General features: G+C 53.5%; 1 protein-coding gene across 1 annotated transcript; it reads right to left on the minus strand.

Annotated features, from left to right (window-relative positions):
* Positions 1 to 17871: 17871 nt before the first annotated feature.
* On the minus strand, positions 17872 to 23661 carry CACNG5 (calcium voltage-gated channel auxiliary subunit gamma 5; the record flags this gene model as incomplete). The annotated part of the gene is made up of 5 exons (XM_082679259.1): positions 17872 to 18129; positions 18332 to 18477; positions 20846 to 20986; positions 21897 to 21983; positions 23466 to 23661. 5 exons carry the CDS (start codon positions 23659 to 23661, stop codon positions 17872 to 17874), a joined length of 828 nt encoding a protein of 275 aa, XP_082535385.1.
* Between the last annotated feature and the right edge of the window lie 792 nt (positions 23662 to 24453).

Below are 24453 nucleotides of genomic sequence, written 5' to 3' on the forward strand. Positions count from 1 at the left end.
AAGTAACCCTGTGGCAGACGTGAAACCTGATCTCCTTCAACCTTCAAAATCTCATCTTTAGCTTCCTAACCTTGTAGGCTGGGTCAGCTTTTTCTGTTCTTATTCTCAATCAGATTTTTTTTTAAATAAATTTATTTATTTATTTATTTATGTTGGCTGTGTTGCGTCTTCGTTTCTGTGCGAGGGTTTTCTCTAGTTGTGGCAAGCGGGGGCTACTTTTCATTGTGGTGCGCGGGCCTCTCACTGTTGCAGCCTCTTTTGTCGCGGAGCATGAGCTCCAGACGCGCAGGCTCAGTAGCTGTGGCTCACGGGCCCAGTTGCTCCACGGCATGTGGGATCTTCCCAGACCAGGGCTCGAACCCGTGTCCCCTGCATTAGCAGGCAGATTCTCAACCACTGCGCCACCAGGGAAGCCCCCAATCAGATTTTTATAAGCAGATCCTTTGCTTCTGGAAATGGAGCAACTGGGCCAGGAATGGGAACTGGCTAGTGACTGGTTAGCATGACACCTGACCCTGGCAGCGTGTCGGTAGAGAAGAGCTGCCTTCCATGAAATCCATCCTGCTCCAGGCCGCTGCCCGGGCAGCCTCCCCCAGCTACACTGTCCTAAGTCCCCATGTGCATCAGAAAGATACCTATCTCTACAGACTGATCAGGAATGAGGTCGTGAAATGAAAGAACAACTGCTCTTGACAACTTTTCTGAAAATTTGACTTTAAAATTTATTTGTCAACCTAAAACTGCTCTAAAAATATAGCCTATGAATTAAAAAATGAAAAATTTAAAAATGCAAAAAAATTATAATGGGATCACAATTTCTCCTTTATTTTCCCCTTGACCCCAAAATCATAATGCACAAATTTAATAAAAAGTACCCAAAGAATCATACACACCATTTGGATACGTTTTAAAACTGCTTTCAATGAATGAATAAGTTGTATTAAAGGAGGATTTTGTCCCCCTTAATGGATGACACTCACATCTCCAGGTGCAGAAAAAGAGACCTCATTTCTGGTTCAGGTTCATGGCATTCAACCTCCCGGGGCCAGGGTGGGGTGAGGGTGTGGTGTGGTGTATGGTCACCAGGACCATTTCCGGTGATTGTCATGAAGATTCCATGCCCAGAGAAGCATACACACACAGTCATGTGTTTTTGGACCCTCCGGGGCAGTGCACCCCTGAAGGTTAGGTGGAGCAGGGCCTGACCTTAAATAGTATCCCATCTCCCTGTGAGAAAGTTTTTCTCCTCTTCGTGTCTTTCATCCCTTCCGATTAAGGGTTCTGCTTGGTTCTGCTCCTCTGGCTCTGACATCCCAGACGTACTTGCCAGCCTATCCCTTTAACAGGGCAAGGCCTGGCGTCCAGAGCGCTCAGGAGGCAGCAGCACCTGGCCAGAAGTCAACCATGAGATTCCACGTTCTGTGGATTCGCCTTGATCATAACTTTCTACTTCTGTGCACAATATTGGATTTCCATGTACTGCATGAGGTTGACAAAGATTTTTCTTTTAAATGAAATGCATTTCAGTAAACAAGTCAGTCAGTTCGTTTACAGAAAAAATGTTAATAATATTAACAAGTGGCACCTAGATGTGGCCAAAAAAATATGTGCACACACATAGAGTTACACACGAGGCTTGGAGATTTATTTATTTTATTTATTCATTTATTCGTTTATTTATTCATTCATTCACTCATTCATTCATTGGCTTGTTTGTTTGTTTACTTACTTGTTTCGGGGTCGAGAATACCCACCGTGCAGTCTCTGAATTGCAGGGGGCTTATAAAGGGTTGGGTCTCTCTTCCGCGTGTGGAGGTTAAATGCACCGAGCCTGCAGGCGCCATCCATGCAGTTTCGGATCCAGCCGCTAGATGGCGCTCTCCCCTTGTGTCCGAGCAGGTAGCTAAGACAACGAACGGCTCCGCACCGAGAGTTATGCCACCATTTTCTGAACTTAATCCAAACCTTTATTTCTAACAGATTCCACAAATGTCCCCTACCGTACAGGGCTCAACCCAAATGTCACCCCATCAGAGAGGCCGCCCCCACTCTCTTAGCCCTGATCCTATTTTATGGGCCTCATCGCACCTGCACCTACCTCAGGTGTGTGTTACCGGGTTCCATCCCCAGCCCCTCCCACCGGAAGGTCCGTTCCTGGGGGCCTTTCGCCGGAACGGCCTCTGACGCGCAGTGGGCGCTCAACAGGTAACTTTCAATTAGGTTAAAGCTTAGCTGAGGGTGGCAGGTGATCCTGGGATCGTGACGATCCTGGGATCGTCAGGCCCCTCCACCTGCAGGCTGGGTGGTTTGGGGCAAGTTATTTGTTTTCTCCCAAACTCCAACTTCTCGTGCATGCAGTGGAAAAAAGAATCTATTCCATCGGGTCATTGTGAAGAGAAGGTTGGAGACCACACACCTGAAGTGCCCCTCCAGCACCTGGCAGGTGGCTGACACCTAACACGTGTGAGTGATTCTCCACATTTTTCTGGGGCAATAATTCAGAATAAACACAAAATTCACACTAAAAATGTGACAACATTGTTCTCTGCTGAGTTCTCCTGCAGAGTGTTCAGAAATAGACAATTAACTCAGAACACCCGGTAGAGAAGGACTGGAACAGGCCCTTGTGAACTAGTGTGTCTGGTCTGGGCAGTTTTGACTTGACCATTTTTGTGGAAAATGGTTCTGTAAAGTGCTTTTTTTCCTCTCCAACAAATACCAAGTAGTGTGCCCAATAGTGATAATCTGTACCCTTCCCCTGTCCCTAACGCCGTCTCTTAGCCCCTCCACCCTCCCTGCTCGCTGACCTGGGCTTCCTTCAAGTTCTCAAACACACCTCAGAGCCTTTGCGCGGGCCGCTGCCAGCCTGGAAGCATCTGCCTGAGGCCTTTCCCCAGGAACTCCTACTTGTTGGGGCTGGGTTTCAAATGCCACTTCCTTGGGAAAGCCTTCCCTCATCACTGGCCCCACTAGCTCAGCTGCCCCTTTAGGATCAGCCCTTTAAATTTCTATTTACATCCTCCATGTCTAGCTCTCCCATTCCCTGTTGACCCTCACTTGCTAGTGGACAGTATCTGAAAGTTGAAGCGGTTGGTTCTCAGCCACAGTCAGAGTGTCCACAGCACCAAGATGGCTGCATCAGAAGAGCAGGGCGGTTACGTTCCATCCCAGAATACGCCAGAACCTACATCTGTGCCTGGGCGTTTCCATGGCAACCAGCTGGGCCCTGCTGCTGAGAATTTGTTTCTCTAAACGGACCCCCGAGTTAATTACAGATGTGCCTCTTTAAGGCAGGGAACTTCCTGGGAAGTCATGGTTTGTGAATTCATAGAGCTGGGTCTCTGCTGTTGAGAAGTTCATTCTCAAAGACAGAAAGACTGCAGGAGGGGACGGGTGCATGCCTGCATACGAGGTTGTGAGCCCCAAATGGGAGAGCCTGCAGCCCTGCCCCCCGCCCCCAGCCTCCTCTCCTGCTGCCCCAGACACCGGCTCAGACCTGGTGCCCGGGGCCTGTCCTCTCCCCGCCTTTCCCTCCGCCCATCACCGGGTAAGCTTTCAGAGGTAATTGCTAGATTCTCCACATTTTTCCTCTTTCTAGCTAGAGATGATGGGATTGCAGAGCAATCTGCAATGTTCTCTGGCCAAAGAACTGTCTCCATATATATCTGCCGCTTAATTATCGGCCTCCTGATTGCACAGTCCTCCCAGCGGGACACACCTGCTCTGCCTTTGGAAGCTTGGCGTGTGTGTGTGTGTGTGTGTGTGTGTGTGTGTGTGGCAGCTATCTTTTTTCTTCCTGCTATAAATGTTGTCTGTTCACGTAAATGCGTTTGAACTATGTGAACTATGGTGGGATTTTGGTGCTTCTTTTAAAGAAATGAATTTAACCCTCTTTGGACTGCTGTCCCAAAGGAAAGCCCTTCCTCCTATAAGGAGCGTGTGCCAATGACTGCAACCAGGAAAGGCTGAAGGCATGGCTTCCTTTCTGTCTAGCGTCCCCCCTGTGTCGGAGCACACCAGCAGACTCCCTGGGAGTTGAGATCGCGCTGGGGCTGTTTTCTCCTCTCCCCAGGTTCCCGGGGTGGGTCCACCCTGAGCCTGAACCCCAGGCTTGAGTCCTGAGGACCCCGGGGATCAATGGGAAGGTCTTCTGTGCTCGGAGTGAATGGGAGACACATGACTGTCTCACGCTATCCCTCCCTCTCCCCTTCACGCCTGCCAGCCTCTCCCGACTCTGCCCACACCATCGTCCGGTCTGCTGCACCCTGGTCCGCCCGTGGCCTCTCCTTAGTCTCTGTCCCTCAGCCCACCCCCTCGAGTCAAAGCATCTGTTGACCACTCTGCTGGCTTCCGGATGCCAGCCTCCCTTCTGGAATCTTTCCGCCCCTTAGCTCCCCATCCTGCCCCTTCCCCGTCTCCATCCAAGCTCCTGGAGCCCAGCCCAACATCCTATTTCTTAAGAATTTACTGATTAAACAAATTGTTGGTCCTTATATTGCCTCTGATGAAAGTGACCCCTTCATCAGGACACAGATCTTTCAAGAGGTGCGACATTAGCTAACATTTATTTTACTATTACTCTGTGCCAGGTGCTGGCTAAGAACCCTACACCAGTGTCTTCATTTAATCCCCATGACAACCCAGAGAGTGATCCTTACTATCTTTTGGTGGGTGAGGAAAAGGGAGAGCACGATGGTGCCTGGAAACAAACACAAGCCGTCTGACTTCAGACCTTCCGGAATTAACCGTGATGTTATGCATCCTGAGAGCTGACCTCTTCGATGCTGCTTCGTTTAGGTTCTCAAATCCGCATCTGGACAGGTCTGCTCTGAGATCATTAAGTACATGTGTGTGGAGCATCTCCTGCCGTGAGGTGAGCTGTGCAGTTCGTGAGATGAAGCAGAGGACTGGCCTCCATCCTCATGGGCCTGGGTGGGATAAGAAGCCACCAGCACAGGGCTCTCTGAGGGGTGACCACCCCTCCATCCCCATTGGGCCTCCAGTCGGCTCCACCTGGGCAGGTGAACAGCCTCCCCCTTGTCTCATAGCCCAGCCTCTCTCCCTGCTCCTCCCCTGATCTGGGCTGTGGCCTGGGGGACCATTGTCAAAAATGTCATACAACTTACAGCAAAAAAAAGAAAAAATCAAAAAAATAGGCAAAGGATCTGAATATACATTTTTCCAAAGAAGACATGCAGATGGCCACGTACAGGAAAAGATGCTCCTCATCGCTAATCATCAGGAAAAGGCAAGTCAAAACCACAGTGAGATCGTCTCACGCCGTCAGAATGGCTATTATCAAAAAACCAAAAAATAACAAGTGTTGGCAATGACGTGGAGAAAAGGGAACCCTAGTACACATTTGTGGGAATGTAAATTGGTGCAGCCGCTATGGAAAACAGTATGGAGGTTCCTCAAAAAATTAAAAATAGAACTACCATAAGATTCAGCAATTCAATTTTAGTTCTGGGTATTTATCAGAAGAAAATGAAAACACTAATTTGAAAAGATATATAGATATCCCCACGTTTACTGCAGCATTATTTACAATAGCCAAGACATTGAAACAACCTAGATGTCCATTGATGGATGAATGAATAAAGAAGATGTGGTATATACATATATATATATTATATCCATACAATGGAATATTACTCAGCCATAGCAAACAATGAAATCTTGCCATTTGTGACAGTATGGATGGACCCTGAGGGCATTATGCCAAGTGAAATAAGTCAGACAGAAAAAGAGAAATGCTGTATGATTTCACTTACATATGGAATCTAAAACAACAATAACAAAACAAAAACCAAAAAAAGACAACAAACAAACAAAAAACTGAGTTCATGGATATAGAGAACAGATTGGGGGGTGACTGAGGTGGATAAAATGAATAAAGAGGGTCAAAAGGTACACGTTTCCAGGTATAAAATGAATACGTCCTGGGGCGTAACGTGCAGCATGGCAGCTCTAGTTAGCAACACTGTACTGCGTATCTGAACGTAGCTAGGAGAGGGGATCTTGACTGTTCTCATTATAAGAAAAAGAAATGTATAACTGTGTGTGGTGACGGGTGTTACCTTGGAATTATTGTGGCGATCATTTTGCAGTGCATACAAATATCGAGTCATTACATTGCACACCTGAGACTATTATAATGTTATGTCAATTATACCTCAATGAAAAAAAAAATGAGTCCGGCCTGAAACCTCTTTGGCTCCCCACTGCCTCCAAAAGGACATCCAAAATCCTTAGTCTGGAGTTCAAAGTTCTTTGGTTTCTGGCCCCAACCTGTGTCTCTAGTCTCTGTGCCCCAGTGAACCCACGATTCCCAAATGCACAAAGCTTCCCACTCTGCATGGTGTGGCTAGAAAGCCCCTCCTACCAGGGCACTCCCATTCCCCCTTCACCTGAACGAAGAGCCCCACTAGCCCTCCCGGTCGCTCCTCCTTTAGTCCACTGTGGCCCCTTAGACTGCCCTCCACGGTGGCGCTTGAACGGTAGTGACGTGTCACTGTTAGCTCCCCACGCTGATGATTCCACTGGGCTGTGTAGGGCAATGTCCACCTCTGCAGGAATGCACAGTAGGAGTGCAAGGGTGACGGGGCATCGAATCACCAGTTTACTGCCCTGGGACCACAGGTCCCAAGCTGTGTACTGTGGTGCCCCAGAGCACTGCAGTGAACTCCCAGGGGTGCCACAGGATGTTTTAAAATCTAAGGGAAACACGGCAGCATCTATCAGACTACTGCTATTACGCCCCCCTGGAAGTGGGCTGCCAGCTTTGCTCTGGGCCTCTCCAAAGCTGGCAAAGGAGGGACCATTCTTGAGCCATTTAGCCAGGGAAGGCTTCTTAGAGGAAGCTTGCGATATGTTTAATGTCCTTGGAGCAGAGGGAAATCACAGGGACCAGAAAGCGTAACAACATCGATGTTCACTGCTCAGACACAGGTCTTGAAAATGAAGATAAGATCAAAGATAAGAAAACGAAAATAGGGGAGGCTTGGCAAAGTGTTACTAGGAGATGTTTTCCTTGGAATCAGCCCAAATGTTCACAGGTTCCTCTGCACTTCTGCAAGCCGATGTCCGTTATTCGGAAGCAAATGCACATGAGGCAATGTCAAAGTCACAAAGGGAATAAGCTTGTTCCTTTCTATCCCAAAGCAATGTATTAAAGAGAAGGAAATCAATACATTGGCCATAAGAGGGCAGAGTTGTTAGCTTTTTTTTCCTTATAAAATTGGAGAAGCATTCGAAATTTGAAAAACAAAAAATGCTCCTTTGTGGGTGCAAGTTCTAGGTTGAATGGACAAGTGAATAATTTGATAAAGGCAGGGGGTAAATGCCAAGTACAGGCTTTCCACTCCCAAAACCAATACTCCAGGCACAGGCTGCTATAGATCGGCTTAAGGCCGGGAAATCGCCTTAGGTTACAGGTTTATGTCATCTTCTTGACAAACCGAACAGACAAATGCACAAGGCCCACGCGGAGGGCAATGATGGTCTCCAGCAATCGGCGCTGGAGTTTTGAATCAATTCTTTAAGAACCCCTTTCCCTTGGTGTACCACAGGCGTAACGCTTTTAAAAGGGACTGTCAAAAGCTTTTCCACACTTTCACCTTCATCCATCAAAAATACAGCTTAGCCACTTGCACCTTTAAAGCCATATGGAATCCTCTCCTAAGAACACGTGGTTTAGTGGTCCCCTTGTAGGGCCCTCAAGGAAGGTCTTAGAGAAGGATGGTCTACGGCTACCTGGACAAACTTTGACTTGTAGATTTGCCTTAACCGGTATTCCCTATATTTATTTGACTGCGGGCCCCCTTCCCTTTTCCCTGTCATGTAATGCCTGTTAATACAGCACATTCTTCAAGGAAAAAAAGACATTGCAATCTTACAGGGTCTGGAAATAACCCAAATGTCCAGCCACGGGGGACTGGGCACATGTATACAACAGGGCATATGCAGCTACAGAGTAATGACCGAGGGACAGAAACCAGAGCGGAGGAGGAAAGGTTTCTCTGGACCGCGTCTTCCACCTCATCAATGAAGAAAGGGTGATATTAGAACATCAGCGTTTTGCAACCATCACAGTAAAATAACGGACTTGGGCCGTGGCAATCACTGGTCACCAGCTTCACAAAGAAAGACGGCAGGGCTTTCAAGCCTCCGGAAGGAGCGTTATTGCCGGTGGATCAGGCCTGCATCCAATCAATGGGCCAGGAAGAGCCACTGGTGGCTTCCAAGAGTCCAGAGCCCCTTGCGGCCTGGGGGGCGGGGAGCCGTGTCTCAGGACCGTGGACGCTGCCTCTCCCTCGCCTCCCCTGTGGGGCTGTGACTTCCAGCTACCAGGCAGCCTCTGCGTCCCCTCCCGGCTGGATTTCTGAGCTGCCCTCGGGGACTTTGAATTTCTCACCAGCCAGTTGAGTCGGGGCTCAAAGTCAGATTTAATTTGATTTAGAGAAACAAGGTGGCACTTGTCGCGTTTAAGTGTGGTGAAGGGAAATTCATTTACACGCCACATTTTTCTTTGCACTTCATGCAGCCACCAGGACAAGAGCTCACACATACGGTGCTTCCAGAAATGTTGTGCTGAGCAAACGAAAACGTCCTCCCTCCTTTCCAGCCAGCCGGCGGGGTCTCACTGCCCACGGCCATTGCCCCAGGTGTCCTGGGAGAATGAGATCTGGGGGCCAGAGCTGGCCGTGAGCTCATCCCCAGGAGCTGAGCCCGACGCTGGGATCAGCTGGTGAGGATGCGGCAGACGAGCCCCGGTCACGTGCTCACTGGTCAGTCCACACGTGGGCCGAGTCCTCCACGTGCTAACAGGCAGAAAGAGCGCGGTGAGGGTCCCCCACTGACCGCGCCTCAGTCAGGAAGGTCGGGTCTTGTTCTGCGGCCACTTCCAACACTGGCTGTGTGACATAATGGGAAACACATACACTGGTGTCCGCCCCCCGTTCCTGGCACAGAGCTCCTAACACCCTGGTAATTTCCTGGGTGACCGGAGGGTCTTTTGTTCTAATGAGGCCACTCTGGGTGGGCTCCTGGGCAGCTCCAGGATGGGGGCTGGTCTCCTGAAAGGCCAAGCCATCCATGACCAGAAGCCGGGAACTTTGAGCCGCACCACCCTCCACCCTCTGAGAAGGGGAGGGGGCTGGAGACTGAGTTAACGATCCGTCATGCCTCAGTGACGCAGCCGCCGTGAAAACCCTAAAGTACGGGCTGTGGAGGGCTTCCAGGTTGGCGAACATGCCTGTGTGCGGGGAGGGTGATACGTGCCAGCTACGCAGGGACAGCACTCCCTGTGCTCAGGCCCCTCCCAGATCTCACCCCTTGTATCTCTTCATCCGGCTACTCATCTAAATCCTTTTTCACATCCGATGTTATGTAATAAACTGGTAAGTGCAAGTTAGTGTTTCCTTGAGTTCTAGCAAGGGATCAGACCCAAGGAAGAGAGTCACAGGAGCTTCTAATCTGTAGCCAAGTCAGACAGAAGTTGTGGGTCACCTGGGGACCTATGTCTTGTGATTGGCGTCTGAAGTGGTGAGGGCAGTCTTGTGGGACTGAGTCCTCAGTCTGTGGGGTCTGTGCTGACTCTACAGAGTGTCAGGAATGAGTTGAATTGTAGGACACTCAGCCGGTGTCACTGAGAGTTGTTTGGTGTCAGGAAAACCCCACACAGCTGGTGTCAGAAGTATTGTGTATGGGTAAAGGAAGAAACAGTGAGCTTTTCCTACGCAGGCTGGCATCATGAGTAGAGAGGGGAGACAAAGACTCAGGGTTAACAAGCAGCTTTCAGGGGAACAAACCTCGCTTTTCTTTCCCACTTAATGAGAGATTTCCTTCTCTATCTTTGATTTTTTTTTTTTTTTTTTTTTTTTTTTTTTTTTTTTTGCGGTACGCGGGCCTCTCATTGTTGTGGCCTCTCCCGTTGCAGAGCACAGGTTCCGGATACGCAGGCTCAGTGACCATGGCTCATGGGCCCAGCCGCTCCGCGGCATGTGGGATCTTCCCGGACCGGGGCACGAACCCGTGTCCCCTGCATCGGCAGGCGGACTCTTAACCACTGCGCCACGAGGGAAGCCCTCTGTCTGTCTGTGGATGGAACCTGGACTCTCTCTCTGATTATGGAAGTGGGTGCTTTGGCCATGGTGGGCGTTTAGCACTGCAGACACCAGCCATTTGAAACAGGACTTGCAGAGAACTGCAACTGTTATACTATCTGTGTGATCGTGAGCAAGTTCCTACCCTCTCTAGGTCTCAGTGTCCTTCTATGTGCAGAATTGAGAGTGTTAAATGAGATAATGCTTGCAAAGCACCTACTATGTGCCTAGCACTCTAAAAAGGGCTTTACATGCCTGTTGATAAGGCCGACACCTGGGGACGCCCATCTGCTGGAGGTGGAGCTGAAGTCACAGTGTTTAAACTGACAACAGACGAAACTTGGCACAAAAGCGTGTCTGGATTCGCGATGGCGAGTCCATTTTCCCCAAACCTATCCCTGACCTTGTAGGACAGCCCTCTTCCAATCCTCATTCATTTAGGGCACCGAGAATTGCTTTGGATTTAATATGTGGTAGTCACCTGGAGCCTCTTGTGGGGGGGGTTAGACTTTAATTTAGTCTTTGTACCATTTTGTTATAAAAATAACTTAATCCAAGGAGGACCTTACCATTTACATAAAAAAAAAATAGACTTCATAGCATTTTCACGCAGATTCTCTTGCATCTGAAATGGAGTAGGGGGTTGATGTTTGACCGCGAGTGGATTTAAGATGAACATTGACCCAAGTGCAACCTGCTGAGAGGACTGTGACACGTGGCCTCCTTGTCGCCTGATCAGAAACCTCCAAAGCCCTCAGTCCTTGTTCTTACAAGTGCTGAGTATGGAATGACTTATTCAAAGATCAGTGGTGAGGATCGGGTTAAACTCTGCACTCTGAGCCCTGAGACTGCAAGGTCGTTTCTGAGCAGCCATCAGGTGTACTCGGGGCCAGAGGCCCACCCTGGGTCCCGACAGTGGTGTGGAGAGCACATCGCTTCAGGATGCTGGGCGCTGCCGTCCTCTCTCTCAAGGGCAGGCTCTTGCTGCAGCCCGGTGAACACCAGCTCATCAGGGAAGGGGTCCAGGAACAGAAAGGCTGGGCCTGAGCCCATGGACTTAACATCTTGCCCGAAGCACAGCCTCGTCTAAGGAGGCGGAGCCTGGGGGAGGAGCAACGAGAAAGGAGGAGGAGCAACGAGAAAGGAGGAGGAGCAACGAGAAAGCCTTGTACCGTTTCCCCTTCCCTTCCTGCATTTCGTTTGGGAAGCCACTACTCCCTGACTAGACTCAGGAGAAGGGGCTTTATTCCCAAGTCCAAGGCAGATCTAAGCCAGTGGCTCTCAACACTGTTTCGTGTTATCACTACCTTGGGAGCTTTAAAAAATTCAGCTCCCTGGAGCACTGCACAGCCTGACCTTACCTGGAAGCTTGTCAGAGAAACAGACTCTCGGGTTGCACCTCAACACCAAGTCAGAATCTCGGGGCCAGGAGAACAAAGCCAATCATGGTGTAGCAGATCCTGTTTTCCAAGGATGGTTACCATTACAGATCCCATCTCTCCTTCTTCCCTCCCAGTGGGAATGCTCTCACACAGTGAACCAGCAGGATCTATGTTCCCTCCCCTTAAGTCTGGGTGGTCTGGTGATTGTGATGGAAATGACACCAGGTAGCTTCCCAGGTAACTTTAAAGAAAGGCAATACAGCTTCTGTCTGTCTCTTGGGAAGCTCCTTCTTAAGAGCCAGCTGCCATGTTCTGAAGGAGCCCAGGCCTTCTGAAGAGACTGTGCATGGGTCTCTAGCCACTGACCGTAACTGAGGTCCCAGTGGGACCTTGTTCAGTGTCCAACTGCTGGACAAATGAACAAGGAAGCCTTGGAGATGACGGTCACTGCCACTGCCTGAGATACCCTGAGTGAAAACCACCTTGCTGAGCCCAGCCAACCCCTAAAATTGTCAGAAATAATCCTGATACAGTTATGATTGTCTTGAGCGCCTGAATTTTGGGATAATGTGTTATGTATCAGTAGGTAGCTGGGGCACACTCACCCCTCCCCTTGCCAGGCAGTGGTTTGAAAATGGGCATGTGACCCAGTTTTGGTCAATAAGACATGAGGTAGAGCCTTATGGTTGGGTTGCTTCTGAGAAAGTTGCCTTTGCTTCTAAGAAGGACACAGAAGAAGACACAGCCTCCTTCCTCCTGAGGCTGTTGCGTCTTGATGTGACCCTTGGAATTGCTGCTGCCATCTTGCTGCCACCCTGAGGATACAGCCAACTCCAAGGATGGCACAACCAAGGGAAGGAAAGAACTTGGGTTTTTGATGGTATCCTTGAGCCACTGAATCAGCCAGTCCTTAAATCCACACTGACTCCTGCCTTCCTGATGTGAAGGAAATCAGTGCTTTATTGTCTAACACAGTTTGAGTCACAACTGTTACTTGCTGTTGAGATGTCCTATCTGTTGCAGTGCCTAGGCCGGAAGCCAGTTGCCACCAGCTTTGAAAGGGGAAGAGCTCAAGGTCAGGTTCAATGGGCAATGGGGTTTCAGATATCCTGTCCCAAACCGCTCCTCCTGCAGGTGAGGAGGGAGGAGAGGGGTGGGAAGAAAGCCAGGATGGGGGCAGGGCTCAGACAGCATGATGAGTCAGCGAAGCTTGGGTTACAGAGCTGCTGGCTCCAGGCCAGCACTCAGCCCGCACCAGCACATCCCCTCCACCGGCAACACCAGAACCCCCATCTATGTTCTCACCGGGACTCACTCCTTCTCAGGGAAGGGGGCCTGCGGAGGCTGCCCATCTCGTGGATGGAGAAACTGAGACTCCAAGTATGCCGCCTACCAACTGGCCCAGAGGGAGGGGCTGGGGCAGTGGAGGCTCGAAGCCCAGCTCTGAGGGCCTGCCCCTAGCCTGCAGGAAGGCTGCACGGGGCTCAGCAAAGGAAGCTGAGATCGTACCCCCGAGCCCTCAACCCACCGGGGTAACCGGCTGGCGCCTTGCCTGATGATCCAAGGCGGAGGCCGAGCTCTTCATACCCTTTCTAGGCTGAACTTTCATAGGGAACCACCGATTCCCTCCCTTCACCCAACTCCCACCTGGCAGTTTTCAGCTCCTGACAGACACAGCCACGACTTGGGTACCTTCTAGCTGGGCAGCGTCTTTCTGCCCTTCCTGTAGCATGAAAGTGGTGCTGCTTGACCTCGAACCTGCCCCTGAGCCTCTGAAGTTGGCTGAACGAGGGCCGTTCGCCCCATCACGCCGTCCGGGGGAGCGGAAGCTGGGTGGAGAAGCCCCTCCCGCTTCCCCGTGGCTGAGAGGAAGGGACTGGGTAGCTGCTGGCCCCTACGTCCTCCGTCCCTCCGCTGCTCCGGGACTGCCATGTGCACTCCATACCGACCTTGCTCTTCCTTGGGGTCCTCAAGGATCCGATCTTTTATGCAAATTCCGCAGTCTTCGGGGTGCTGTCTGCTTGTTCCTGGCAGGAGGTGGGGTGGGGGCGCCTCATTTGGGCTTGGCGGGGTTTTGCCTCTGACACCTGCAGTCTCTAGAGCTGGAGACGAAGCATGGGGGCAGAGCACGGGGACGATTTTATCCAATGCTCTCATCCTATGAATGAAAAAACTGACATCCCCTGGCTGCTGGCAACACACAGAGGGTGGAGTGGCGCCCTGAGGGCAACTCAGGCCTCTGACCACTGGGTCTATTGCTGCCCTGGAAGGAGCAGGGCAGAGGGCTCATCGGGTGCAAATACCCCAGGGCAGGGCCACCCAGGCAGAAAATCTTCACTCCAGAACAGATGGGGAGCTCAGGCTTTACACAGACAAGAGAAAGCCTCGGAGGACCCTGGGAGGGTGTGACCTGTCCAAGGTCACAGAGCAGAGGGCTAGGATCCCAGTGCAGGGGTGTGTGGGAATCCAGGGACCTTAGTTCTGCCAGGAGGGGAGGGGCTCTGGCCGGGTACAGCTCACCACCCTCTACCCAGCAGGGAGTGCTGGGACTGCAGGTGGTGGCCGCTGAGCCTCCCACCATGGCTGAGCTCACGGTCCCTGGGTCCTGGCCTGTCTGCATCTGAGCACAAGTGCCTTCAGCAGAATCCACTCATTCATCCCCTTCTGCACCCGCTCTCGACCTGGAGAGTTTGTGTTCCAAAGGCTACTTAACTTCCCAAGCGTCATATTAGCATGTGAGAGTGCATTCGGTGCGTGTGGGATAAAAGCCAAGGCCGGGGGAACTGCAGACGGGCTCCACGCACTCATCAGGCAGATGGCCTCAGCCAGAGGGGCAGCCTGTGATGGAGCAGTGCCCCTGGCGTGGCCGTGCTGACTCCCCCATCCACACACCTGCCACCCACTCTGCAACTCTTAAGGTGGAATGCTATTTCCCCTGCCCTTCATCCACTTGTGTGGGTTAATTGCATGTGTCACTTTGGCTGGGCCACGCTGCCCACATATTATTCTGACTGTTTCTGTGAAGGCGTTTTTCGATGTGATGAACATTTAAATCAGTGGACTCTGAGTAAGACAGATTGCCCTCCGTAATGTGGTGGGTCTCATCCAATCAGTTGAAGGCCTAAATAGAACAAAGACTGACCTCCCATGAGCACGAGGGAAATCTGCCAGTAGACAGCCTTCCCACTCAAACTGCAACTCCTCCCTGCGTCTCCAGCCTGCTGGCCTCTCCCATCAGATTTTGGACTTGCCAAGTCTCCACCATCACGGGAGCCAATTCTTTAAAATAAATCTATACATGTGTCTTCTTGGTTCTATTTCTCTGGAGAACCCCAGTACACCACTTTTATTTAGGGAGGAAGGACAGTTACCCAAACATTAAGGAGGGGGCTCCCTGACACGGGCTCCTCGGGTCCATCACTGATAAGCTGGTGTGGACTTGCCCCCATCTGCTCCCCTCAACTCCGTGCAGCCCTGATAACCACCATTTCTTTGAAGATCACCTCCGGGGGTGAGGCGACAGCAGTGACCAACCCCTGGAGGAAGAAGGAGGCTGGCGAGTTCCAGGTGAGAGGGAACAAACGTCAGAATTGTCCCCAGCCCCTGGCTGGTAACCCCGAGTAGTTTTACTCCATAATGCATCAGACTCTGGTGTATTAGTCTCTCCATCCCATATTTTGAGGATGAAAAAAATAAAAACTTGTCTTTTTTTTTTTTTTAAGTGCCTGAGGAAACCAAAGGTCAGAAAGTGTATTGGGGAAGGGGCCCCTAATTTATGGTTTATGAGTTGAGTTTATACACTTTAATGTCTGAGAAAAATCTTTTGATTGTGGAGAGGCTGCAAAGGTCCCAGTTCTGAGATTTATAGAAGAAAAGAAACTGTCACGGTCGCACAGTAATTCATACATTCACCCGTCACCCAGGAGGGGAGACACGGACCCAGAACCTGTCCCGAAGATAGGTGTAAATTGCACATTCCCAGGGTAAGAGCTGCCTGACCTAGCAGCCCAGCATCTAGGCCGACGAAGGCCCGTCCTAATGATGTCACTCACAGTCAGCCATCAGCTTGTGTTCAGGAGTGGATTCTATTTTCCCCACGTGCACGCAAACAAGCCTGGCACATGGACAGAGAGAGAGAGCACTTCAGGGAGAGAAAAGTGCGTCCGAGGAGCTCATTACATTGACAACGACTGGAGTAAAGCACATCTAAACAACGTCCAGTTTGGAAATGCTACCTAACGGTCTCCAAGTACACTACACGAGTCCTTTGCTGCGGGCGCACTGGTTTCCTTGTTAAGCTGTAAGCGGTTACCAAGGATACGAGTCACAGCAGGTGCCTGTGGAGTGGAAGGCGGGCTTTCCGGCTGCCATCAGTGTACAGGGGAGGGGTGAACAGTCACACAGGAGGGCTGTCCGGAGCTTTCTACACGAGGCTGGATCATTAGAGCTGGGGGTAGGTGTGGGAGGAGGGCTTGGAAATAGTTTAGGGGCAGAAGGGGGTTTCCCAGGACCCACGCGGGGACAGTGGCAGGACTGGGACCACAGTCGGCTCCCCTCGTTTCTCCTCTATTATTCTGTGAACAAGGGAACAATCCAGCTACGAGGCAATCTGCCTCTTCTGGGCGGAACTGTCCCCCACCCCCTCCCCAAAGCCCCACATCCGTATATTCAAGCCCTCCCCTCCACGACTTAAAATATGGCTGTATTTGGAGACAGGGCCTTTACCGAGGTGATTTAAGTTAAAATGAGGCTGTTAGGATGGGCTCTTATCCAGTCTGACACCAGGGGGGCATGCAGGCGTGCAGGAAAAAGACCCTGTGAGGACACATGGAGACGATGGTCATCTGCAAGCCAAGGAAAACAGCCTCGAGAGAATCCAGATCTGCTGACACCTCGATCTTGCACTTTTGGCCTCCAGAACTGTGAGAACATAATTGTCTGTTGTTTGAGCCACACAGCCCGTGGCAGCCCCAGCAGACGAATGCGTTCCCCTTCTAAAGGCCACCCCGGCCACAAGTGCGGTTTTCTGTATTTCTTTCCGGATCCCACGTGTCGCCCACGGTGGCTTTTTGCACCCAGAACTGAATGCTATCTTAAAAAAAGAGCAAGAGAAAGGGTGAACAGCTGGTGTGGCAAAAATACACAGCAGACAGCCTGGCGTTGTTTTGCTACTCAAAACCTCAAATCCCAAAGTGGGCGTGCGAGAAGACGCGTGGAGACCTGAGGGGGTCCCGTCCAGCACTGGGCCTTTCCCGTTTCCCTCTGTGAACTTCACGGAAGGGGCTTCAGGCTTCCTGCTCGGAAAACGGGCATCACGCCACCTCATCTTCTGGAGGCGTCCCTGCCTACACACGCCCCATACCCAGGAAGCAGATGCTGCCCTGTATTAGGATTAAACTGGCAACCCCGATGTCGGCAGGCATCCTCAGGAGAGCAGCAGGGCCATTCTGAGTCCAGCTTGCTTAGACTCAGGCATCAGCAAAACCAGCTCCAAATCCCAGGCAGCCTCTTTGAAAGCTGCCTTCTTTCTCCTTCGGTGGTATAGACGTCCGTCTACATGAGTAGACTTTAGGGACCTGGACCAGAAATATTGCCCATGTGAGTGGGGACGGCATCCCCCGGGCCTGAAACAGTGCTTGGTAGTATTAACCCGGACCAGCCACCTTCTGCAGTTCTCACTGTCAGAGTCACTGCTTTGGGTTAAGGCATTAAAGGCCCTTGTTAGATATGTTACTGCGGGCCACGCACATTAAGACACCATCAGCCACTAACACCTCTTTGTCACTTCATCAGGTGGCCTCAGACCCCTCTCAGCCCGCTGGGGACCAAAGCTGGGGCAGCTGAGTTCTGCTGGGAGAAGAGGAAGAAGACCCACAGGCCGTGGTGGGGGGGGTGGACAGGGCACACGGGGGGTGACCACACGGTAGAGGACTTCACAAGGACAGCGCTGGACGACTCTGAAGCAGCCAGAGCTCCGGATCAGAGCCACCTCCCGGCCCCATAGCCCAGATCACGACGCGAGGGCCAGGCCAGTTGGCAAGCTCCCAAGTCCCAGCTGGGTCTCTGGAAGGAACCTGGCATCGCAGAGCTGGCCTTGGCCTGGGTTCATGACGTAGGGTGCGGCGGGGAAGACAGAGCTGGAAGGCCCACCCCTCCCAGGGAAGGAGAGCGCCCAATGACTGGCACTCAAGAGGCGGGGGGACCCCCAGCTCTCAACCCGTCATCCGCTCGCTGGCTCCCCTGGGCTGCAGGAGCTCCTCTGGGCGAGCAGGGAGGGGACACGGGTCAGGTGAAAACAGCTAAGCACGGGGACAGCCGGGCCGTAGACCAAGGGCAGCGGGGGCAGGGAAGGCTGTCTGGGCACGGCAGTCCGGGGCGGGGACTCAGCAGGGGGAGGAAGACACCTGGCGGTAGTCGGGGCACTTGAGCAGGGCTGGGTAGCTGCTGTTCATCTGCAGGGAGACGTCGCTGGAGATGTCGGACGGGCTGCGGCCTCGCGCCCAGGCGTCGGGGTGCAGGAACTGGCCCGAGTGATCGGAGCAGTTGCTCAGACGCGGGCGGTAGAAGCCGGGGTGAGGCCTGTACACGTCCTCGGCGGTGCACCTCTTCATGAACAGGTACACGGCCATCACCCCCGCACTCTGCAGGCAGGGGGAGCTCGTGCTCGGGGCCTGGCCGTGGACGCAGCCGCGGGAGCACAGCACGAGGGGGCCGAAGGCGGGCGCGGGGCGGGGCCCGGGGGTTAAGGGCGGGGGAGCGGTGGGTCCAGGGTGGGCATGGCCTCCTCCTCCGCCCCCTCCCGGGGCAGCACCCCGCCCCGCCCCGCCTGCGGGGAGGGTTTACCTCCGTTAAGAGGAAGGAGATGGCGGCGAAGGCAAACGACCATCCGTACTTGTAGGTGAAGTAGGTCTCCGCATCCTTGGTCCTGTTGAGCACCTCATCGTTGATGCTGGAGATGTACAGCACCAGGCCCACCACCAGCGAGAGGCCTGCAGGGGGGCAGGGGCGCTCGGCAAGGAAGCCGTGGAGCCGCCGATGGGGCACCGCCCTCCCTCGGGGTTCAGGGAGAAGGCCTCGGCCTTGGGTGACCGTGACCCCACTCTGGAGTTCAGGGAGGGCAGGAGCCCTCCTCCTGAAGGCCCTGTTTAGACCATTACCTTCTAGAAAGCGGACGGCTGCAGGTGAGAAAGCTTCTGTCCAGCCACCTCCCGAGCCACGGTGAGCCCGAGGGTTCTCACCGCCCCCCCCCCCACCGGAACCACCTGTTAGATGTGCGTCCCATGAGCCCCATCCCCGGACCTTCTGAGTCACGTGGCCTGGGCTGGCGCCTGGCACCGTGTCGTCCTAAGTGCTCCCCAGGCAAGGCTCATGTGAACTCAGGGTGTGAACCGCTGACTTTAGCAAGTGGCTTCCGCTGAACTGAGGGATAACACAGGCTCCCCTGGCAGAGATAGCCAGGGCCTCCAGAGCCTGGATAGATGGTCTTGTAACTGTGGCTCTGTGCAGCCCACCTGCCCCTGGGTGCGGCCAGTTACTGAGATCGTTAGGCAGGAGAGGCAAAGAGAGATGGTCCAGGCTCTGGCAAGCATTACATCAGGGGGCCAGCGCTGCCTAAGCTCCTCCCGCCATTGTGCAAACGACCGACGGAGCATCGGTCTCGTCAATCAGTGACTGTAACTGCAACAGGACACAATTAATTCCTGTGTTTTGAGCTGCTCAGCTTTAATTCCATTCACATGATTAAGCTGGGGCATCCTGAAGGATGAATGTTACAGGAAAACAAGCATGATTCAGGCCTTCCTTGGCACTTAACTCACACTGGAATGAAGCTGGCCCAAGGGAACCCTGTCTGTTGCTGTCATTAAAACACTTCATGTGGCCAAGCTCAGTCTGAGATCTCTGGTCCTGCTGCCCACCGCTGAAAAACCTCAGGTGCTTTGAAGCTGCTGTGTGGCCTTGACTGTTGTGAAGTTGATAAAGAAAGAGCTTAACCTGGGTCTGTATCTCTTGGACTAGGTGGAAACATCATGGTGCAGAGGGTGGGCTGAGGACACTGCAGGTGCTCAATGAACATTTGTTAGATGGATGGATGGATGGAAGGATGGATGGATGGATGGATGGATGGATGGATGGAAGGAAGGAGAAAGAAAGAAAAGCTCTTGGGCATCTAGTGTTCTGACCGCCACCTGGCTCCCAAGCTATATTGACAAGACAATGTTGGGAAAAGGAACCTAAAGTGGCTTGGAAGTTGGGCGGCAACAGGAATGCCTGGTGCTGGCAGCTGTTCATCTTTTCTTTCCATCTGTCCATCCATCCATCCATCCGTCCATTACTCAAGCCATCCGTCCATCCATCCATCCATCCGTCCATCCATCCATCTGTCCATCCATCCATCGGCTTAAAATCCTCCCGAGGCTTCTCACAAAGTACCCAACCAGGCGACCTCGGCTGCCGCCCCCCACCTCTCACCACATCCTCCTGACGCTCCTGCCACCACAAGTCACGACTGAGCTTAGTGTCCCCTGGCCTCCATCCTCTCTCTTCCCTCCAGGCTCCCTTCCGCCCACCCCAACCTCACACTCTACCTAATTCCTACTCACTCTCCATCTCGCCTGCTCCTGGCGGCCGTCCCTGACCAGCTCCTGGTCTGAGTTTCCGCCGCTGCCCTTGGCCCCCATAACAGTACTTGCTGACACTGTCAGAGCCCTTGTCAGGCAGGGTCCACGTTTCCTGCCCACTTGTTTATGTCCCCTAATACACTGCCCTTTCTGTAGGTAGAGATCCCAGCTCCCAGTGATAAGGCCTGGGAGACACATGAGTGGATGAGTCAGCACGTGAATAAACGAAAGAAAGAGTGAATGATCGAGTACAGTCTGGGGTTGGTCCAGGAGGACAGATCCATGCTGAAGGGGCCTGGGTAGCCCAGGGTAGGGCGTAGGGGGTCTCTAGAGGATGGCTGAGGGATGGCAGATGAAGAGGCCGTCATTCCAAAGGCAGATCGTATTTCTTTCATGTAAACACACAAAGACATAGCCCTCAAAAGGAAAAAGGAATACTCATTACCAGTGGGAACTAGGGGAAAGCGTCAGTGATGGCATGGCATGAGGAGGACCCTGGGTTCTCATCCCAGCTCTGCCCAGGGGGAGCTGTCAGGTCACTGCTCCTCCAGAGGTGATGGACGGGCCTGGGTCCTCAGAACCCTCCTCCAGCTCGGACTCAGCTGTGCTCGAGCCACTGACGCGGCGGGTCCTGAGCAGGGGCTGACCCGCAGCTGGGACCAGAGCTTCCCAGAGCAGAGTGGTTTAGGGATCAGATGTCAGAAGTGCAGAGTGCACGAGCGAAAACGGCATCACTTACCGGAGAGGATAAAGAAGATGCCGGAGACAAAGGCCAGGACTGTCCTGTGGGGACGGACATGTCCAATGTTGCTCAGGATGAAGCCAATGAACATGAAGAAGAGGCTGACCAGGGGGAACGGCGTGGCCGAGCGAATCATTTCTGACCGAGGGGATGGAAGGATGCCGTCAGCCTCCGGTAGCCTCACTCAGTGCTCACCTTCCCGAGTCAAGTGTTCCTGGCGGTGTACACCAGCTGGTCCCCAAGCCCCCGCCCTGCCTGAGCAGCCCGGGCTCCATCCCCTCCTCGGTGGGGCTTTCGTTCCTTGGCCCTTAGCCTTCAGGGCCTATGCTGACTCAGAACTGTGCTGCAGGTTCACATGGGTCTGAACCAGCTCTGGTGAGGCCAAGGCCATGATGTCAGTCTCGCTGGGGGCCAGAGAGCCTGGTTCAGTTCCCTGGGTACTATGGTGTGAACGTCTGTGTCCCCCGCCCCCCCACCAAAATTCACTTGCTAAACCTAACACCCAAGGTGATGGTATAGGAGGTGGGGCCTTTGGGAGGTGCTTATTAGGTCACGAGGGTGGGGCCCTCATGAAAGGGATTAGTGCCCTTATGAAAGAGACCCCCCCCCCCCACACACACCCAGAGCACCCTCGCCTCTGCCACCATGTGAGGACACAGTGAGAAGGCAGGAAGAGGGCCCTCACCAGAACGTGACCGTGCTGGCGCCTTGATCTTGGACTTCTAATCTCCAGAGCTGAGAGAAATAAATTTCTGTGGCTTCTAAGTTGCCTTGCCTGCGCTATTTTGTTAGAGCATCCCAAACAGAGGAAGTCACTGGGTATGGATGCCCTCTCGCTTGCCAGGGTCACAGCAATGGGAGACTCCAGCAACCTGTCACCACCCTGGATAAGTAACTGGCAGAGCGAGCTCTGTGAGCTCAGCCAGCACAAGCATCTGAGTCTCAGGGCATCGGCTCTTGAGAAACAAGCAGTCACCCTGCCTCTTCCCTCTGCCCTGCTCTGCCCTGTCCAGCTCGTGGCCCAGGCTGGAAAGTCGGAGGCACCTACTGAGCACGTTGACCGTGGACTCGGAGGCGAGCTGGGTGCTCACGGGCATCACATACTCTATGGTGAAGCAGCGTCCCCGCTCCTCACCTACGGAGACAAGAGCCACTACGTACACTCTGGGTCCTTCTGAACACGGATTTGAAGTTAACAAATTCAAACGGTATTCCCAGGTGCTTCTAGGATGTTTGACCCTCTGTGTATTTACACCTGGGCTGGATTCAAACCCTAGGGGGCCCCGTCCCCAGCTGGTGGCCCACAGCAGACGTGGACACCCGTCCTGACATCACATCTTTCCCAGAGAAGCACCGAGAGCTGCATGAAAAGCGATCACTGCAGACTCAAGGGAGAGTCAGGTGTCCGGTGGCCGTCTTGTGGCTTTGGGACAGACTCCACCAAGGATGGCGTGTGGTTGGCTTAGGTGCCCCAGTGTGGGTGTCACGGAGCAGAACCCCCAAAGCCTTGTCGACCACTTTGGCAACCAGACCCTGGTGACTTCAAACTCTGCTTCAGATTTAAGCAGAGATGGATGCCACACAGTCTGGGCACTGGGAGGTGAGGTCAGTGTTGGTGCCATTCCAAAAGTAGACTCAACACGTCACGGGGAGGCCAGGCCTCCACGGTCCTCCCTGCTAAATACGGGTGGGCGCCAACCACCAAAGCCCTACCATGAGGCTGGGAGGAACAAGTGTTCCCTGTGTCCCGTGCACACATGGGTTACAGAGCCCTCCAAGAAAGGCTCCATGACCCCACTGTGGTGTTTCTGACCAGACTCACGGGGCACAGAGAGGCTCTTCTTGTGCAGCCTGGTTCCGGGTCATGATGAAGGGATAAAGGACAGAGCCCTTGGAGTAGCAACTCCAAGGGTTCCAGAGAAGCCCTAGCAAGTGGGCAGGAGGCCCTGATGGGCAGGATCAAGGCCTGCACCATCTGGCAGAGTTGCAAAGACCTGCACCTGCGTTTTCTCCCTGCCATTTCATAGACATAGGAACAGAGAAAGTGCTAAGAATTTCCCATCCTCATGCTCAGGTCACAAGGGTGAAGCCCTCATGAATGGGATTAGTGCCCTTCTAAAAGAGACCCCATGGAGCTCCCTCTCCCCCTGCTGCCCTATGAGGACACGGGGAGAAGGAGGGAAGAGGGCCCTCACAGAACGTGACTGTGCCTGCGCTTCACCTCCCTGCATCTTCCTGCCCTCATCTGTGAGGCGGACGTGATAACAGGGCCTGCCTTGCAGAGTCAAGGGGGAGGCACTGCGACGGAGGACTCAGGGAGCTGAGGCCGCCTCTCTCAGCTGGGGGTGGGCGGTGTGGTGACAGCGGGGCCACGGGCATCTTCCAGGTGGGAAGACCCAGGTCCCGGGGGTGAGAGGACTTGCCCAAGTGGACAGGGAGACTCAGGCCTTGAGTTTGGAGTGGATCCTGGCCACTGGAGGGAGCAGGCCCAGAGCTCATGAGCATTGTCCGCGGTGACCAGCCTCCTTCCAGCAGGGACGTCGCTTCCCCGGGGTGTGTGAGATGGCAGCTGCTCCTCTCTGGGGGCAGGGCTGTCCCCAGCCCTGGGCGCCCTTACCTGCGAGGAAGCAGACCCTCCACAGGCCTGAGTGCAGGGACATCTTGGTCTCGGTGCTCTGGTTCTGGGGCAGGACCACGCCCTCCTCCAGGTACAGCCAGTGGTCTGTGCTGACCGCGATGCCCAGCAGGCCCAGGCCGCACACGGCAAAGACGCTGCTCAGCAGGGTCAGGGCCTTCCTCCTGCAGGCACCCATCTTCCTGGACAATCCCGCGGGGTCCTGCGGCCGCGATGCCACCAGCAGGGAGTGGGCTCTGGCGGCAGGACAGCGGGTGAGCCGGCAGTCGTGGCCACGGCTCCGAGGAGGGGCCCTGGGCGGCAACTAAAGTCACCCCAGCCGTGCTGAATGGATGAATGAAGACCAGCGGGCTGGCTCCCTGGAAGTCAGGCCATGGGTGACAGACATGCCACCTTCCTCCCACCGTCAGGAACGCACAGCTTTCTTGACAGGCCGCTGCGAGGGGCCCCCTTGTCTTCTCTGGGAGTCCCCCTTGCTGGATAACGCCATTCATTCATTCATTCATTCAGCAACCCACTGTACCCAACGTGGAGACAAAAGGATGAATGTGACCCCATCCTTGCCCTTGAAGAGTTCCCTTCTGCAAGACAAAGCGCCCCCCACCCCCAAAGCAATGAAAATGCAGCTTGATGGGTCTGTGGGGGAGACCCGCCCAAGGATGTGGGAGCAGGGAGGAGGGATGGAGGCCTGAAGTCTGCCTGGTGGGCTTCTCCGTGTCGAGAAGGACTCTGAGGCCCAAGGACACCTGGCAGGGAGCAGCGGGACCCAGAGGGGACGCGGCAGGCGGCAGAGGTTTCTTGGGAAGGTGTCTTCCGCAAGGATTCCCATCAGTTGTAGATCTGGGTCCACCCCGCTAAAGAAGCCACACCACAGTCCAAGTTCAACGGGCCTCCTGAGCCCACCTCATCAGAAGCCGTCTGACTCTTGTCTGCCCAACACATGGTATTGGCCGGAGCTGGCTCTGAACCA

The sequence above is a fragment of the Grampus griseus genome, assembly GCF_964374135.1.
Source record: "Grampus griseus genome assembly, chromosome: 20".
NCBI lineage: Eukaryota > Metazoa > Chordata > Mammalia > Artiodactyla > Delphinidae > Grampus > Grampus griseus.